The sequence below is a fragment of the Chlamydotis macqueenii genome, chromosome 7, assembly GCF_036417535.1.
Source record: "Chlamydotis macqueenii isolate bChlMac1 chromosome 7, bChlMac1.mat, whole genome shotgun sequence".
Lineage (NCBI taxonomy): Eukaryota > Metazoa > Chordata > Aves > Otidiformes > Otididae > Chlamydotis > Chlamydotis macqueenii.
Window position 1 is genome coordinate 39,267,189 of NC_141562.1, and position 19,712 is coordinate 39,286,900.

A 19,712-nucleotide genomic window follows, 5' to 3' on the forward strand; every position below is an offset into this window, starting at 1 on the left:
ATATTCAGTGAATATCTTAGTGCTGTCTATTTTTGATCTATTTTTTCAGCAAATGTCAGTGGAATGTGAGTACAAAGAAAAAGGATATGATGAAATCTTCTATTATATCAAACATGATTTGCTTGTACCACTTTCAATTAAATAGTTTTTGATGATTCATGACATTTTTATCATTTCATTTTATCTAAAACCAGATTTTATTGTCAATTTGATACAATTATCGTTCTTTCAGATGTTTGCCCAGACCCACCCTGCCCTCTGTGACCAGCCCAAGAGCACTGCAGTGCTCACACACAGTGCTGCGAGTGCTCACTCCCGGGAGACAGAACGTATCAGCGGTGAGGTGTGCCGGGGTGCAGGGATGTTTCCCTGGAGGTACAGCGCTTGGCTCTAACGCGTGGAAAACCCCTGCGCGTGCGTTTGGATGGGCTGTAGGCTACATTTCGGGGACCGATCCGCTCTGTCACCAGTATTCCCCAAGTGAGGTGACTTCAGGCCTCGGTTTGGGTAAATAACTGGAAGAGCAGAAGTTGTCTGTACTAGAAGTGAGAGGTAAGGGTTTTTTGAAACTTGTTTTAAGCAGTTACATACTTTGGTGTGGTGAATCCTCAGTGCCCAGCTAACCAGGGCTGAAAGGAACATTGCACATCTTGAGAGTTTCTGTAAACCCCAGAGAGTTTTCTACATAATCCTTGCTTCACAAGACGTGTGTGTGTTTTGAATTGTCGGCATGGTTGCTCTTTGGTGAGCAGAAAGTAGGTGTCTGTGATAACTCCTCACTGGTTACGTGGTGAGAAGGTAATGGGGACATGAACCACCTTCTCAAAGGCCTGCTGCTTCCTCTCAGGAGTGGGGGTGGAAATTGCTGGAATGGGACTTAAGGTTAAACTCCAAATCGCATTGTCATTTTACACTGACCACAGACACAGACTGAGACAAGCAGACTTCCTCACAGAAAGGCTGAGTGGCTCCAGAAAACACCTTGGTGAGGTGAAGCAAGAAACGTCAAGGGGCTGTGTGTAAACACAGCTGCGGGGGCTCTGCTGTGGGCTGGGGGGGTGGCATTGACACAGTGGTTTCTGAAGAGCAGAACCTGGACGTGGTGTCTGGGGACCAGCTCCTGCCCCTGTGCAGGGAAAGTCACATAATACAGGGGACAGTGAGGTTTTCTGAATGATGGCGCTAAAAATGCGGGGGTGACAGTGGCTCTATGATACATGTGTGGGTCAGCACCCGGGCAGGCATTAGCAGCCCTGGGTACGTGGTGCTGCTGCGTTCTTGATCGAATAGCAAATCACGGTCCAGGCTACGTACAAAACAAGCATCAGTATTTATTACTCTCAACTTTCTGTAGTAACTGAAAAATGGACAAAAGATTTCTGCTGAGGAATAGCTATAGGGCAAGTAGCACACACCTGCCCATGTGCACTGGAAAAATCTCTGCTGAAACTATCCTCAGCCGCTGCAAGACCACTAAGGACATTTTTACAGACTCCACTTCAAGCACAGAAGAATAAAATCAGTACTGCTAAATGAGGACAAAAAGAAAGTAGAAAGCAAATTTATTTTTAAATTACAACGGTGGTACAAGCAGAATATGCATTTCCAAGTTCAGTGAGTTTCTCTTTACCGAGCTTAGCCATGTTCAAGTTTAAGAATAAACAATTAAGTTGTTTTCTACAGAAAATCCTTACTTATTTGTCAGTTATGCAAGTAAAGAGTGTGAAACTCTTGTTCAAAGACAAAGAGCCTAGTCAGCCACTTTCAACAATTATTAGGGAAAAAGGAATGAGAAAACTCTGAATCCACAAGGAACCTTTTTATTTAAATATATAAAATGTATTTTGGCAAACATTTATTTTTTCTCATTAAATAAGATAAAATCACTGAATGAAAAGGCATTCCATTAGTAAAAACAAATAAGCAAGCAACCCTTTTTTAGATCTATACAAGGATGAGGCAAAGGTAAGATGCAAACTTATGTTTTTACAGGTAAAAAGACCAAGAAGCAATAGAGACAACAGAGAAGGGACTTCTAATAACTGGGGAGTTAACAGCTTATTTTGCAAAGGCAGTTTATGAGGCACTACAGTCCAAATTGTAACTCGGGCTGTTGCACATCACACTCTGAACTAGTAAGAGCCAATGGAAGTTTCACCCATGTGCTGGTTTCTTCCAGCTGACCATCTCCCAGCATTTCACATCTCACACAAACGTGAAGGGGAGCTCAGCAAAATCCACGCTAGGAAGAAACTGCCGAGTCAGGTACAGGCTCCTCTGAATTCCCGTATGCGATACGTAAGGCCACGTGTCGTTTGGGCTAACCCCTTTTTGTCAGGGGTGCAGCAGCAGGGACGAAGGTTCACATCTATGAAGTACCAGGAGACAGCGGTTTAGATGAACGCCTAGCTGAATCACAAGTGCTGTATTAAAGCTATATTGGTTTTAAACATCGAGTTCTTTTCAAAGACACTTCACTACAAAGCAACACAACAGATGTTAACGCGTCCAGAACACACGCTATGAGCTGATCCAGACGACTATACACGAGAGGCTAGCTCGAGTGTCTCTGCCCGTTCTTACTAAACTAGGAACCAGTACACGCTGATCGCAGCTGTCGCTAGCTCAGATGGTTCTGCTGTTCCCCCCTGCATTCCCAGAGGAGGATCTTCTTCACAGGTGCCTTTAAAACGTGCTGCTTGATGCCGTGGTCGTGAGGCGTCTTCCAATGTAGATCCTGAGGATCAAGAACAGTCAGTCAGCGAGTGTTGTGTTTCATTTCAGCAAGAACGTGCAGCATGCAGGGAGCGCTTTTTTCTCATCAGATTACTAGTTACATGATTTCCAGCTATAATTAAGTGGGGAAATCGAGTGACTATGAAGGAGTTTTCAGTTGCTGCTGACTTGTGCACACCCCTGTCTAACAACTCTCCCTGAGTTACAAGGCTGAGTAATTCTGTGTCAGCTGTTCCGTTTCAGGGATGCAAGGGTCAGAGCTGGGTATGGGGTTAGCACGAACACACTGCTTCACATCTGCAAGTCAGATGTTTTATTACCTTTTTCTTTTGAATAAGTTTTTCTATTTGCTAAATACAGCTGAAATTTCTAAAACTCTCATTTTATTACCATCTTCAAGCACCTCTTACTATTTCTCTGGTCATTATGTCCCAGCTTGGTGTGCTTTCACAGCTGCCCTACATTGCGTCTTCTGTTCATGTACTACTTGCAACTTAAAGAAATTATTATTTTGCAGTGTAACTATTTCACTGATACTACATTAAGCACTTTCTGAAGACGTGACGTTTTTGTCACTCTTTACAGAACTGGAACAATGGAAATTTGCAGCAGTGGTGGAAGTGACCAGGAAGAAAGCAAGTACTTACATTACCAAACCTGAGCTTATTTTGAAGGAAAAATCCATTACGCTTTTATTCTGTCTTGTGTAGTTACTCATTTTAATTTTGGAAGGAGTTAAATTAGTTTCATGTTGCTTTTACAGTATCATGTGGCCGAGATCTTGATTTTGCTCAGAAGATAACCTGTGCCTTCCACCATCCAAAATTATGCACGCTGCAGGGACCACAGATCGGGCTGTCCCTCCCTCCAGCGAGTGCAGCTGCAGAGTCCTCCTTCCCCTCAAGCTCTTGCAGCCGCTCACTCTCAGCTTTGTAGCTGCGTTGCTTGGAAAACGGGCATCACCCCAGAACCTGAGTCCTCCCCTAAGCCCTCCCACGAGGGGAGCTGCAGCTGTTTCTAGGGAAGGATCACCTAACAAAAACCAATTCAGCTTCTGATTGGTGTCCCTCAGCCCTCCCACATGTGAGTAATTTTAAAATATTAAGTAATCTTTTTCCTTTGCAATGAATTATGAGATTAGAAGTCATATATCCAATGGAACACAGTACTGTGTATGTATAATTATAGTTCATATATGTAACTCCTCATTTCACTGCCCCTTGAGAATTTTTCAAAATAATTCTCAACCAGTGAGAAAAGCAGAAAAGGAAAACTTGACACATTCAGCAACAGCACAAGACTGCAAGTAGAAAGCACTTTCTGAACAACTGTCTGTCCCCCTTCTGTGGAGAAAAGTGTATTACTCATCTTTTAGGCAAAGAGGGAAGTCAGAATTAGACCCCTCTTTTTTTCCTCTCCCCACCCCAATTTAAACTTACCCTAGTCCGATGGCCAGCAAATGAGAAAGCAGCAGAGACGGAAGAAAAACCTTCAGAAACTCCGCTGAGAATATGCCCCCTTTCTTCATGACACTGGTGTTTCTCATGCTGAGAGTCGCTGTGCGCCTGGGGTGTTTAAAGAGGAATTCCCTGGTTTTGAGGAAGCAAACACAGTCACAGCATTAACAGACACGTATTTACACTGGAGGAAGTAAAAGCTGTGTCTGGGTTCATCCAGAAACACCGGCAGCACTCACTTTGGCGGGATGTTCTCCGGCCTGCTGGACCAATCCCACATCCAATCTGCGTTCTTCTTCAGCAGCCTTTCTACTTCTTTCCTCCTTTCAAGAAAATCTTCTTCAGACTGGAACAAAGAGCCATTATCACACAGCACTCAGGACTGTGACAGGTAGGATGTCAGTACTGCGAAAGAAAGCTCCTGTTCTGCACTAAGACCACGTGCTAGACTACCTCTGAGGCTCTCTCCAGGAAATAAAATGCCAGAGCCCTGCATTTAATCCTTACACACAGGATCTGCAAACATCTCCCGCTCACACACCTGACTGACACTTGGCAGAGAAACCTTTTGCCTGCCTTCAGAACTGGGTGATGTCACACTTAGCTGAAGGTGCTCCAGCAAGCTCATCCGGGCCAAGCGAAACTCATTCCAGTCGCGTAACGCTACCTGGCTTTTGGGCCAGTACTGGGAACACAGGTGAAGCGAGCCCAGGTCTATCTGCACACATCTGTGCAGAAAAACCCCCACAAACTAACAGTGGCTTTGTTTTCAAGTGAATTAGAGCATAAATGCTGAGTAAGAATATAGTTTCTTGCTTAATGCTTGTGCATTAAGTGGAGCCAAGGTCTTGTGATAAAAATAGTCTCTGGTCATGGAACTGAAATAGCTATATATGCACACACACGCTTAAGAATGGAAATAAAACTGTCCAGGCAGCTTTAATTCTGATGGTTTTTTAACTTCTGATGATCTGTTCTCAAAGTCTAAATTATGATCTTTAAACACATGAAGGCTTTCCTGGAAATATAAAATAAAAAGAATTAATTTCCAGTAACGTATTTAGCTAACCTAAAGGTGGCGATTCGTTCGGCTAGGTTCCTGCTAGACATGTAGAGATGACGGGCAGAGTTTCACAGAAAGGAAGACGCAGTGGGACCAAGCACATTTCATGGAATTTTGAGAACTGATTCAACCGCTGTATTGTTGATACAGCTGTATAACTTAAACTGCATGAAGTTGAAACCCCACCGGGCTAAATACGGTACCAACAGCAAACACGTAGGCTTTGTTTTAAGAAGTTCATGAGTTTTCTATTGGTACCCAGTATCATGGACTGATCGAGCCAGCCAAGGAAATGAAGGAGGCCCTGAGATGTCAATACCCAGTGCACGCTCAGCTGCAGACCATAAACAACACAACTGAAAAAAAGGGAGCTGACAGAATAAATCACTTTTTTTAAGAGTAGAATGCAAGGGTCCCGAGTTCTTCCTAGAATTAATGAAATAACAGTGCACATTGGAGCACGAGTAACTTAGCGCTGGAGACTTTTGCTCATTTATCACACAATGCTGTTCCTTTTTATGTAGAGGCTCCAGGTGAAATACAATCTTGATTTCTAATTGCAAACCGCAAACCCTGTAAGAATTAGTCACAGACACGGAATAAATTTCCATTTAATGAGAAAATAGCATCTCTTTGTTCATAAACAGTGCAGGAAGAGTGATTTACCCAAGATAATAGAGCAAGTCTTTGGCAGAGCAGAGCAATTTACTTACTTTCAATACCTGACTCCTCAAAATGTTTTATAAGTCATTTTTTTTTCTAAAGCTAGTATCAAACTTCAGTGAAGACTTAAGATTTTAGCCTGTTATCATGCAATAAGCTATGTATTGATAAAACATAATTACTATACAGCATTCTTTTCCGCCACTCTTTTCTCAAATGTATTTACTAATTTTCTTTGCAAGTATTTAAGCAAATGTACAAGTGAAATTAGAAATAACAGTGAGTTTTTCAAAGCAGCACGTAGAAATGTTAAGCACTGGTTGTTAAATGAATCACAAAGCTACAGCAGTGCTTTGAAAATGTATGTGACTGGCTGTCACTTGTAAGTGACTCTAGAAATTCTTGCTGCTGTCAAATTCACTTTCGAAATCCATAATGCCTCGGTGGTGGTGTGTTTAAATAGAACTTCCTTGTGGGGGATCCATGAGATGTACCGAGTTGACAGTCAAAGGGGAAGGGGGAACTTCCGCACCTAAGTTGTCCACAGAACATAACCATGCAGACACCCTCCCTGTTGATGCATTTCCTATACACCTTAATGAAAAATGCAGTTGTCTCACGATCTGTTAGATGACATCACAACGGCCTATTGAGTAGAGGAGAATAATGCCCACTTCACAGGACAAAGGAAACCATGGCAGAGAACGCATCTCAGGATCCCCAGAAGCTGGAGGCTTAGCCAAGGCGCTGACTCCAGTTCTCTGGGATTCTAGACCAGTGCTTATCTTCTGGATTATCTTTTTTCCTAAAAGCTACCTGTAGGATCTGAAGGTTGGCCTTTTCAACTTGTGGCTGGGAAGAGGCATTTGGGAACCCAGCCATTTTAAAAGACAACAGATCAGGGCACTGAAATCCTTCTGAAAAATCTCAGGTTACAGATTAAAAAAAAAAAAAAAAACAATCCATGCAAGTCAGATACAAATACACAAAGCCTGATTCTGCAAAGATTATTCTAAGTTACTAAGTTCTTTACGTCTCTACATTAGCAGCTTCATCTCCAATTTCCTAATGCTGGTTTTCAGACAACAAGAGTAAGAAATTGTTTCTCCCAAAGCAAGGTGAGATCTTTACCTGAAAGCTATTTTTTTCTCCACTGCTGTGACTCTCTATTTCCAAAGCTCTGTGACTGTCCTGAGGTGTCTGGGAACGAGGAGGGCTTGACAATAAGAGAAGCACAAGTAAGAAAGAACCCATTAAAATTATTATGACATTGTTTATGGTACGTGCTAAAAGCTAGTCAGTGACGCTTACATGCACAGTTCTCCCAAAGAGCTATAGTGCCCCGACCTGAGATTAACCTGTCAATGGGTGACATAATCCAGCATATTCAGCTAATCTTTGATTTTCTAACAGCCTGCAGGAAGCTTGCTGCACAGAGCTGTTCTGCAGCAGTGCAGAGATATGCCCGTGAGGCTGCGTGACTTGGCCCCTGTTACTTACTAAATAACAGTGGGCAGCTAACGATGGGTAAACGCGGGGTTTGGTTTGAATTCAAACCAGCCAGAGACGACGAGGAAGTTCTGCATCCTACTGTCTATTTTCAGTCTTGTACTTCCTTTTTTTTTTTTTTTTAACCAAACTTTAGGCTGCAGACTTCACAGCCCGTCAAAATCAATTAAATGAATTAATAACACTGACTGACAATTTGCATCAGATGCAAGTTGTTTTGTTGTGTTATATTCCTAGAAATCTGTTACGTTTTGTAAACTAGCTATAGGTAATGGCTAAGGAATTGTCCTAAGACTGTTAACTGATGTGCCTCATTAAAATTAAAAACCACAAGTTGCTTTCTATCACCTTTCTCCAACACTCCTGCTGCAGGCAGCAGCGTTCGTAGCACGATACGTTCCTCGGCACAGCGCTGACACTGCCGCACGCAGACCGATCCCTGAGAACGACAGCCGCGCACGGCTCCAGAGTATCTTATTTACCAAAACAAGGCTGCTGCCTGGGCACAAGCAGCGCACCCGTAGGAAGTCCAGCAGCTGCTGCTGGGCTTCTTTATCAGGATACACCAAACCCCGAGATGGCATCTTCAGAAGATGCGAGAAGCCTTCTAGAGTCCTCTCCCCTCTGACTTCTTTCTGGTTTCAGGACAGACTTCTACCCAAGCATTTCTCTAGTATTTAAATACCAATCTTTTAAATATTAAGTTTTTCTCTCTCTTCCTCTCTGCATGTGTGTATACTCACACACGTATGTAAGCATTTCTGTAGTTGTCTTTGCCTCTTGTGCACAAAAATGGCTTTGTGTAACAGCGACCTTTACTTTGCTTACAATAAACCATTCTGTTTACCTGTCGCAATGTGAGCTCTCTCTTGAGCTGCTCCTTCCAGACTCGTGTTGAGCATCGAGGAGTATTTTCTCCATGTCACCATTGTGAATGGAAATAGAGGCTGGTACTTGCTCTTGGCTCGGCGGAGTGACCGCGTTTCCACTGCCGTTTCCATTACTGCTGAAGTGGAGTTCCACCCAGGAACCTGCTTGGCGCAATTGAAAACAGAACCAGAATAAACCAAGTGGTTTGCGTAAAAGCATGTGAAATACGCGCCGTTGATCCTCCCGAGAGGGACGTTACAGTGTGAACGCTGGTACTTCTGCAGGTCATATCTCGGCTAATAAACACGATGAAGTGCCAAAACGCGGGGGCACTTTTGTTAGGGTGCTGCAAAGTCTCACAGAACCGAAAAGCAGCTGGTCAGTACATTGTATCTCTTTCTGCAGCTGAACACCTTTTGTTCTGGGATATGTTTAATTTTTATTGTTCGACATAGGTGGCAGCCAAACGAAATAATGTCAGGGACTCTCTGCCAAAGTTTGTTTATTCATTTACTGAAAGTATTTTAGGCTCGAGAATCCAGTGACTGTGTTTTGTTTAGCTTTTTTTCAGTAAACATTTTAGGTGTTACTGTGAAGCAATAGCGGATATGTGGCAACGACTAGATCATGTGTTTGCTGCTTGCAGTATATTTAACACGGCCAGTCACGTGTTGCTTTGTTTTTTTAAGTGTGCTGAATAACAACTCTCCTCTGGGCTAGCAGTAACCAAGGTGCAAAAGGACTCGTATCTGTTGTCTCCTTTATAGAACAGCTCAAGGGACAGATAATACTGAAATTACGCAAGTGTCAGTGGAATTTACCGATGTAGCATGTTTATGCACGTAAACAGAAGCAGAGAGATCACTGTGCCCATCCCAGAACAGTTTACAGGAAATGTAACAGGAAGGACAGGAGGCACAGGGCAGGTGAGACCCCCGAATTCAGGAGAGCGCAGCAGGAAGGATGCCCGAGGCACGAGCGAGGAAAGGAGAGACACAGAGCTGGGTGTTTGGACCACTTGGGCTCTAGAGGAAGCGGCTGCGGCGGGCTCAGGAAGTAAGCCGTGTTCAGAGAGCAGCAGGAGGAATAAAGGAGTGGTTTTAAAGGTATGCCGAAGGGGAGAAGCCAGTGCAGAGATCTAGCATGAAATCCAAACGTGAAATGAAGAAAGATATTCCGGTTGTGAAGAGACTGAAGGTTCCTCAATTAAAACAGCAGAAAGCTAAACTGCTTAATCAGCATTAATAGCATTAGTACCTCCCTTCTAAGGGGCCAGGTGACCACAACATCTTTTGAATGGAAACACACCGGATTACTGAGTTCTGAAGAGACATTTTTCTGGAGAGTCTCTTCTACTTCACAACTGTTCTGTGGGTTTTTTTTTTTCCCCCTTCACATGACCCTATGTGGTATGTGTTTATACCCAGACAAACTTTTCCCGACTCTTTGCCCCCAAATTTACGACAGCCTAAGTTGTTACTGAAGAATGATCACACCCACTGAAGTTTAAATTAAGACAGTGTCCAGCTAGAGCTCTGGCGAGCATCAGCTAGCTCCCAGTCCGCCTGCTCCTCAGCACATCCCACCTCAGCTCCCGCTCCCCTGCTCACAAAAGCAGAACTTCGCGCCGTGCGTGGACTGCACTACAACGATTTGTAAGGCGGTCACAGCCATTCCTTCTGCGAGGACGCGCACTACTCGAGGTGCGCGCGCATTTCAACAACCATCAGCACCCAAGGCAAACATAACCGCTTCAGAGAGACAACTAACGCTGCCTACTGAAATCTTACTGGATACTCCACAGCGAACGTATGAGAAAACATGGAAAGGATTAAGATTATAACTGAAGGATCACAGTACTGGTGTTTTACATGGTTTTTTTCCTTTTTTTTTTTAGACACTCTTGAAAGTAAGGTTCTGCTAGTGCACTAGGAATGTATTGTTATATTATCATTTATCATATATTATCATTTATTCCTATAATATCATTTAAAGATACAAGAGCCTGTATTTTTATGAAGCTGGAAATATAAACAGATAAAAGCACGTGTAATGTCACAACACAAACCGAACAGACCGAGTCATGGGGAAGGACTTTTGAATCCTTCACGACGTGGCGTTCCAGCCCAGGATACGCACCGCGGGAGTACAGATTAGCACTTTAAAAGGCACTACACCAGCTCTAACAACGTTAATTTCTTAATATACGGCTTTCAGAACTAGACACAAAAAAAAGCAAAACCCCACAGAGAGATGAGAGCGTCCCCAGAGTGCTAAAATCGCCCCGGAGATCACCCAGCTCAGTTGGCGGCGGCACACGGATCTTTCACCCGTAAGCGAAATTCGCTCCCGACTGCGGCCCCGACCGCGCTCCGCCCGCGGGTGGGAGCTGAGCGCCGGGGGCGAGCGCACGGCCCCACGGGGCCCACGCCCTACGCCGTGCCTCAGCCGCACAACCGGGCAGCGCGGCCGGCGAGCAACCGGGGGGAAGCCGGTCACCCGAGCGGCAGCGAGCCCCGCGGTCCCGCCCTCCGCCAAGCGCCCGGGCCGGGGCAGCGCGGTGGGACCCGACTGCCCCGGAGCGCCCGTGCCCCCGCGGCGAGGCCCGACCACCCGAGGGCCTGAGGGCCGGGCCGCGCAGGCCGGCGGGCCCCGAGGGAGGGAGGGAGCGAAGGAGGTCGGACACCGCGGCCGCCAGCCCTTACCCTGCAAGTTCTCCTCCTGCGGGCTGAGCCGCGACATGGCGGCACCGCACCCGCCCAACGCTCCGCTGCTCTGCCGCCGCGGCGGAGCCCCGGCCCGGGCCGCTGCGCGCCTACCCCGCCGCCTGACGTCACCGCCGCCCGCCCGGCATTGGCCCGCGCCGCGGGGCGGGGGGCGCGGGGGCGGGGCGGGCGGGCCGCCATGGCGGCGGGGGCTGGCGGGGGCGGCCGCGGGGCGGGGGCTGGCGGGGGGCGGCCGCGGGGCGGGGGCTGGCGGGGGCGGCCGCGGGGCGGGGGCTGGCGGGGGGCGGGCGGGGGGGCGGCCGCGGGGCGGGGGCTGGCGGGGGGCGGCCGCGGGGCGGGGGCTGGCGGGGGGCGGCCGCGGGGCGGGGGCTGGCGGGGGGCGGCCGCGGGGCGGGGGCTGGCGGGGGGCGGCCGCGGGGCGGGGGCTGGCGGGGGGCGGCCGCGGGGCGGGGGCTGGCGGGGGGCGGCCGCGGGGCGGGGGCTGGCGGGGGAGCCCCCCGAGCCGGGCTGCGGCCGCGGCCGGCGCAGCCCGAGCTGAAGGCGGTGGTCGCGTCCCCGGAGAGCGCCTCGCTTTCCCGCTCCGTGCCCCCCCCGCGCCCTTGCACGCCCAGCCGCGCCCGGCGGCGTGCCGTCCCGCCCGGCCTCGGTGGCTGAATACCGCGCTGCCGACACTTACACCGAGCGGACGGGGGACTGCGCTGCGATTTCCAGGGAAAACCGTGCACGGCTGCAGAAGCGCAGGGGCTGGCTCCAAACCGGCCTGGGCTCCAGCTGGCGGCACGGGGCCGAGCAGGCCGCGGCGGCTTCCCGACAGCCGGCCGCTCGGCAGGGACCGGAGTGGCCGTCCGAAAGCAGATGCTGCCTTGCCGCGGGGAGTTTGGAAAGAGAAACACGTAAAATCGCATTTCATTTAGCCAGAGGATGGGTAAAGTGGTGTTTACTTAATCACAGGACGCAGGCGTTTTCTCCAGGTTGAAGTGGAGTCCATTTGTGCCTCTCTGCAGTAGGCAATCGCACAGCTCAAGTAAAATTATCTTCCGGTAAATTTTCGGCACGTTACCGTAACAGCAAGGAGTGTTAACCTACAAGCCTGCCAGAAAGGCAGGGTCAGGATTTCATTCACGGGCGCGTTACGCTCAGTGCAGGCGGCGCAGTACTGGACAGTGCGGTATCGGTTTGGCCCATGGAGACGTTTTCAGGGTCCGTTCTCCAGCTCTTCGTCCATCCTTAACCCAGGAGTTTTCCACGCCTCAGCCTTAGGCCCCCTGGGACTAACAGAGCCTTAAGCAGGACCTTATCCGTACTTCTCCCTCTGGATAGCCCCAGGGCAGCTCTCCGGACTCAGCCAGGAGGTAGCGGGGCAGAGGCCTGTTCTGACAGCTGCACATCTGGGCACAGCTGGAGCACGCTCCCCCGGGCAGGCAGGCAGCTGGGCGAGCTGGGGCACGGCGTGCGCGCAGCCCCGTCAGACACCAGCCTTTCCCAGCACACCAGTGCCTAAATTATCCTCTGTTGTGCCTGACCACAGGAAATCTGATGAGAAATTCTTATTTAATTTGCATGAGTAAAAATCAATTTTGTTCTAATAAGGAACTTAGGGCAAATTTGTCCTCGGCGGAACAAAAATACAATTTTAATGAGTAACTGTTCAAGAAGCGAGTTCCTTATGTTCATGCATTTATTTATTATGTCCTCCTGTGCAGGCCGGGCGGACGGCACAGCGGTGGCTGGGAAAGCGGGAGGCTGCCTCCGCTTCGGCTCAGCCCGTAGCTCTGTGCTGCTCTCTGCTGCCCAGCAGTCCTCCCTTTGCGCCTCGCTCTGCACGGCAAAGCCAGGCAGCCTTCAGCGCAGAAGAGCAGAGCGAGTTCATCCCTCCAGGAACGTGTTGGCCCTCTCCAGGTGAACAGTACGCCTGTGTGCCTCAGGGAGCGTTGGAGGAACAGAAAGCTCGGCGCTGTGTTGGCCCAGACACAGGCTGACTGCCTCAGGAGGGAGGAGCTGGCACGGTCGCCTTTTCACTCCCACCAAAACCCATCTGCGTAGAGATGTCCAGCCACGGGCTATCCGCCAATCAACGGGCCTGAACAGCATTTCCCTCCGCTCGAGGACCCAGCTGCAGCTCCACCGTTCCCATCACAGGTGGAAATGTGCTCTGACGGTGTCCCCTGCTAGCACAAAACCCTGCCACCTGTTTTCTCTTCTGGTGCTGCACGAACCCGGAGCGTATCCTGCGTGAAGCAGTGTCTTTGCCATGGGCTGCTGCTCGTTTCAGCAGCACAAATATCACATTCTCTCCAAACTGGCTTCCTCCGTTACCAGTTTTCGGCAGCAGCAGGCTCTTCTCTAGGAGGAAGTTTGGGCCAACCCTCTGTTAGGGTTTCCTGATTAAGTCGCTCCCCTGTTGTTCTCCTGGGAAGAAGAGAGGAGCTGGCCCCACCTTTCCCCTCTGCAGGACGTGCTTTATAATCCGGCAGCTCTATGGGAAGGTAAGATGAGGCGTCGCAGTTTCAAGCCCACAGTTTTCATGGTGTGGTGGAAATACCTAGCTCGTGTGCAGGGTATTGAAGTTGCCTACAGGTCAGCAGATTCTTCAGCTGCCCCCACGTGCTCGGCGAAGCAAAGGGGTGAGGCATAAACGGGAACTTGGAGCAGTGCTCTGCCTGCTACCGTTAGCGCACGGAGATTTTGTTAGGGGATTTCCGGCAGTACCCTGGAAGGAGAATGTGTGGCTTGTGGGGCACCTCTTCTGAAGCAGGGACTTTGTTCATGGGTAGTAAAACTGTGTTTAATATTTCTACCAGTACTTGACCACTTCCTCATCCCCTGCATCGCTGCGCGGAGTCCTGCCAGAGCCCCGGCACACACGTCTGGGCGCCTGCACGCCGGGCAGAGCCCTGGCAAGTGCGCCCGGTGAGCCTGCCAGTCAAACGCGGTTTGTTCCAACATACAATCACTTTCTCCTTAGGGAAGCGGAAATTGACTTTATTTTGAAACAAAAGGAGCAGCTCTGTTACAATGTTGCGAAGGTATAACAACAGCACACCAGGGAAAGGGCTCTATGTTTAACCTCGGAACGCGCGTTTATGATTTTACAGTATTTGTCACCCCAAACGTCACAGAGAAGGGGGTTGAATTTTAAAAAATTAATTAAGAGGAAAAAAAGGTCACAAATTGCAGGGAAAGGTATTATTTGGGTAAACACTGAAGTGTTAAAGTTAAATTTTCAGGATTATTTTTCTATTAACACTTCTCTGACTTTGAAAAATAATTAATATTCCACACCATGGCTCAGAGTCTGCTCTGGTTTTGATCATCTTACGTTAACGGGAAAATATTTGCTGCTGTAGGGCTAATTACAGGTGTAGCAGGTATCATTACTTGGGTAGTTATAATAAATGTATATAAGTCCCGAAAATGTGCTGTCTGGGCTCAAGAGCTGGCATAAACTCTCCAGAGATCCTGCCAGGGCCCTGAGCAGCCGGCCCGGGCCACCTCCCAGCCAGCCTCTGCCCCTTCTTCGGCACTAGCCCTCAAGCAGGAAGGGCAGCACAACGCCAAAGCCCTTCAAGGCAGGCAGCCAGAGGTGCAGGCTGTGCCGTGCAGGTGCCAGCGCTGCTTGCCAGGGCTCTGCCAGGCAGCCAGGGCAAACAGCTGCGTGCTTCTGCTGCCGCCGGCACTGGAACGGCCCCACTGCACAGCACCTCTCTGATGCTCGCTTTCTCTTTGTCCTGCTTTCTGCTGACTGATCTTCCCTTCAGGAAACCGAGTTACCAGGAGCCTTTTCTGCTTTAAGGCAGGGACAAAACAGGGCCCCGCTAATCTTCTTCTGTACGGGTAGATGTCAGAACAGAGCTGTGGCAGCTTACCTCGGGGATCTTTCACTAGTAATTGGATGAATGCGTTTCTTTTCGGATAAATCTTTATGGTAAAATATTTTTGACTACTGCCAGAAAAGCACTTTGCTGTGATCACAGAAAATTGTAAATTGTACTGGATGAAATCTTTAAAAGCATATCGACTTGTTAAGCTGCCATCCTCTTCCAGGTTGGAACTCACTTTAATTTTGTTCACTTGCATGTCAACAGAACAGTCATGTATTGATTTGTTCCTTTTACACGAGAGTCAGTGACCCGCCCCCCACTGCCTGAGGAAGGCAGTATTTTAGACAGCTCTGAAGTCACGCTTGCTGGTCAGGCAACTTCCACTTTGTGTTTAGCTTGGAGCGGGTGGTTTTGTACCGATGTGGCAGCTTGCAGCTGTTCTGAGGGACAGTTACTTTAGGCGTTACACAAAAACTCTGCATAATCCCAGACTGATTATAATCTTAAATTAGTTTTAAAATGCCTAATATTGATTGATGTTTCTTTGGTTTCTGATTGCTATCAATCAAAGTAATCTGCATCAACTACCAGCTTTATAATGGATACAGTGTAAGGGCTGATGCACTTTCTCCCAAACCAGTCCCAGGGCTGCGTGCCTACATCCCTTCAGATGGTGACATGGCTCCCACAACACAGGAGGTGACGCTCACTGCCTTCCTTACGTGCCTCCTAGTCCTCTCCAGCTGCATGGCTACCCGTGCAAAGCACAGGTCCTCCAAAGCTGCTGCTAGCTGAGAACTAGGGGTTTTCATCTGTTTTTTTCACTGCCAACAATAGCTTAGTTATTAACCTTCCTGGCTCTCTCTGGAAATCAATCCAGTATGTCTATTTTTATCCTGAGCGTTTCTTGGAATGTTGTTCATCATTAACTACCGAGCTGTTCTCAGATACCTGTTTCTGAGCTGTTCATGCTCCTCCAGGCTGTTGACACGAGGAGATGTAATAGATACACGTAGTCTATTGTTTTGAATTCTTTAGATCTGAGATTTAAAACCCATACCAATCTTGACACAGTGGATTTGATGATCTGATTTAATATACAGTCTAAAGAAGGAAAGGAATTAGGGGCTAGGTCTCCACACGATGATCATCTCAGTTTAAGCAAATGTATTTCTGAAGTGATTTAAATGGGGACAGTCTTATATAGACACTGAAATTGGCTTTCATCAGCCCAGAGGTGGGTAAGATTGACCACACTGTTGGGCGCAAGCTGTTGGCTGCCGCTGGGCCGCCCGAGCCTGCTGGTGCCACAGGCTCGAAACCCCTGAGCCAGGGGGACGGCATGACCTGAGCCAGACCCTTCCTCCGCGCCTCAGCTCTGCTCCCCACCACCCCCGAAGCCCCCAACAGAACGACAGCCGCAAATGTCACCAGGCCTGAAAGCTGCTGGGGGGGACCCTGGCTTTGTGCGCTTCTGGCAGCCCAAGAGTCGGCTCAGCGCGTGGGATCAGGCAGGGAGACTGGGAACGGCACATACATCTTATACGTGATGAAGGAAGCAGAGAGGAGTGTCTCCCCAATCCATCAGGATTCAGGAGAAACTAAATGAACACAGAATTTTCCTTTTGTATAATTTTTAATGTTAAGTTTTAAAGACATTTGCACTGCAGGGTTAGAGGACAGAGGAAATGAGATCCTCTTACAGGTGACATAAAACAAAGACTTGGGTGCAGAAGAACCCGTCTTCTGTTTGGGCCAACCGTGTTGCTTTTTTGTGAGACTTGATTTCTTCAAGTTTAATTTTTGAGCGTTCATCACTGTTTCTTGCATATGCTTGTCTCTTTTCCATGTGTTATTTCTTTCTTACAGCAATTTCTGACGGCCCAGTGACAAAAATCCGATCATTAGTATCAGAATCATCGGTTGGCTTTGCAGCCTGGACAGGTGCAGGAAACAAAGCTCTAAGTAGGACTTAATTTATTTTGGCTATTCAAATGGACTCAGAATTCTCTTACTTCTAAAAGACGCTCATAGAACCAGGTTTGACATGAGAAATGCAGAGCTTACCTAAAAGACAAGTAAAGAAGGGCGCTCAAGACATCTTTCCTCTGGCTGTGTCCTGGAGGTGTCGTTACTCTGCGCCAGAGGATGGGGTGCAAAGCAACCTCCTGCAGAAGAGGGTCTGGGCTGAATGTGGCCATCTGTTGCTTCTGCCGCCTGCATATTCTTCAGCACAGCAGTGTCCCTGCTTACCAAAGCATTGCTTCAGACCTGTTACCTCAAGATCTCATCACAGTATTTTCCTGACTAAGAAGGTCTCATTTTGTTCCATTTGGAGAGTAAAAAAAAAAAAAAAAGCTGCCTCTGACATAACTACTGCAATCCCAGGGCTTTGCTGTGCGTTTTGTGCAGTGTTTCACATGTATACCAGCAGTCAGGGAGTAAGAGGCTGCGGAAAAGATTCCTGCCCGGTTTCTGTAGATAGCTGCGCAGAGTGCTACACGCAAAACCACCTGGCTGACCTGCTGCCTGTGGTACAGGTAAATGGTAAACAGAGCGCAGAGATAGCTGGAGAAGATAGAAATCAGAAATTCTGATCGCTTCTAGAGTGAATCAGGAAAGTGGAGCATATAAATTTCTTCAGCTCTTGTTTACTTGCTAAGTTCAGGTTTTTAAAGATCATTAACATTCTCGTTCTGCGTGACGAAGCACTGTGCAGTGGAGCGCTCTGGACGAGGCTGCGCTGGATACCGCTCAGTAAATGGAAATTGCCGGCAGAATCCGTTTTCCCTAGCACTTGCCAGCTGAGAAACAAAACCCGATTCTTTGGGTGATGTAACTAACGGTGGCCTCTTGCTTTCCATCACTTACAACACTGCTTCCAATGTTATTTGTTTTACTTACAAACGCCCACAAAATGTTGCAATTCAGCTCTAAAAATAGAAAATAGTTGTATTTATCCGAGGGTTCAAAAGCTATTGTTTGCACAGCTCTCGTCAGAGCCACAGCCAGTCCTTGCATCTTGGGGGAGCTGGTTCCGGGGCTGAACTGGGGAGCCACACCCCGCAATATGTGTGGTTTGGCGAGCTGCTTATCATGGCGTGGGCTGAACTGCAGCGGGATGATCTAGTTTTTAAAAGTATCTGCGTGATAAAGGAGCAAGGAAAAGCACAGTTTTTGCCAAAGCTGGAGAGAGTTTCTGGAGTCGGTAGTGCGCCTGTGCCTGCGTTTGACACTAAATGCAGTCGCTCTGTGTTTGTGATTGAGGCGCTGACGCTGCGATGTCTCTTGCAGACTGGTGCTGTATTCCCACAGCGACTTACTGATTCCGTGGGATGCCAGAGAGGCAGAAAGTGTCTCATGAGCAGCCAGGACTGGGGCTTAGGAAAAACCAGCCCTGGAAACGAGGAGTCTGTGTGCTGTTTCATGTCATGCAGCACAGTTTGGATGGACAGAAAAAGGAAAGTTTTTATTCTATGGCTTTGACAACAAAAAACAAAGAGATTCTGTTCTTGCAGCTTCCTATCCCTAGAAATTTTGCACTATTTTTGTCTTTCTAGGTGTTTCTATGAAGTAAATAGAATTTTTGTTCTAGTGGTTTTCTCAAAGTGCCACTACATGCGCCTTTGTCAAAAGATAATCAAACTGCAGAGCAGGGGCAGAGGGCATGAGAAATACAGCAGCAAGTTAACCACAAAAATAGGAACAAGTTTCTGGGAGTCTAGGTAGAAGTTGCACACGTTTCTCGGTTTTGCGTTCAGGTGCTGCACAGATTAAGGGCCTTTGGACTTGGGGAAAACCATGCTCTTAAATGGAGAGTTCCAGATATTTGGGTATTCTTTAAGGGGAAAAAACCCCACACCCTCCTTTCTGAAAAATGAGAATATACTTCAGATAGGTTTCTGCTTTCCAGTCCTGGGCTCAGATCACTCTGTCACGCCTGTCAGCAGTTCACGGACGTTCACTGGGAACGGTTCCCAGTCCTCACTGTCACAGAAAACCAAATAAATAGGCCCCATATCCTCTTTTCTACCAGGTAACTTTGCAGCGTGGGGCTGTTATAAGTATCTTGTAAACTAATACATTCATTTTATCTGTATTTGCTCTTCAGTTCTGATGTAAAGGGGAATTTTCAGTGTGGTGAGTTTGAATAACAAAAATTAATAATTTTTCGGTTATGAAAAGCAGTGAGAGACAGCAAGCTAGGGGTTAAAGATACACTTTTTATATCTGCAGTGCTTTAATCCTCAAATCATAGCTTACAGGCGTGTGTAAAGACACCTGCCTTTTCTCCACCAGATTTCCACTTCCACATAATTTCAGAGCAGGGGGTTATGCAGTAATGACATTCCTGTAAGAGAGAAGATCCGGTGCCTGGCCCTGCACTTGGACATCTAAGGATTTCCATGTAACTTGGTTCCCCCTCCTTTGCTAGGAGCAAGTGCAAAGGCTGCCAGCTATTTTTAAATCTGAATATCCTTCAAATTTGCTCTGCCCTTTTCAGTAACGTAGCCCCCGCCTCAGGAGGAGTTCAGTCCAGATTCAGTCTGTGCTGGATGCAAGTCTTTGGCTTAATAATTAAGCTGAAAATGCACGTCCTTCTAGCAGCATCCAGGTACAAGGGGACCTCAGCCCGCGTTGGAGGTGAGCGGGTTTCGTACTGGCATGCCTGCCGTGGATTTGTGAAAGGGAGGGCTTCCAGTGCTCGCGGAGCGGGTGTGATGACGTGCCTGCGCTCAGCTGCAAGCTGCAGTGATACTGCAATGGCTGAGGGGCGGCTGCCGGAGCTCCGCTGCGAGCTCATTCTCCCCGGAGGGAGCAGGATTTACAGGGCATCACCCAGCAACTGCAGCCTTCTGCTGAAATT

At 48.1% G+C, this 19,712-nt stretch overlaps 1 protein-coding gene across 1 annotated transcript; it reads right to left on the reverse strand.

Moving 5' to 3' along the window:
* Nucleotides 1–1,545: 1,545 nt before the first annotated feature.
* BNIP3 (BCL2 interacting protein 3) lies at nucleotides 1,546–11,121 on the reverse strand. The gene is made up of 6 exons (XM_086752786.1): nucleotides 11,004–11,121; nucleotides 8,276–8,459; nucleotides 7,051–7,135; nucleotides 4,433–4,539; nucleotides 4,176–4,325; nucleotides 1,546–2,737 (listed from the first exon to the last, which is right to left on the reverse strand). Exons 1-6 carry the CDS (start codon nucleotides 11,038–11,040, stop codon nucleotides 2,686–2,688), a joined length of 615 nt encoding a protein of 204 aa, XP_086608912.1. The 5' UTR covers nucleotides 11,041–11,121; the 3' UTR covers nucleotides 1,546–2,685.
* Between the last annotated feature and the right edge of the window lie 8,591 nt (nucleotides 11,122–19,712).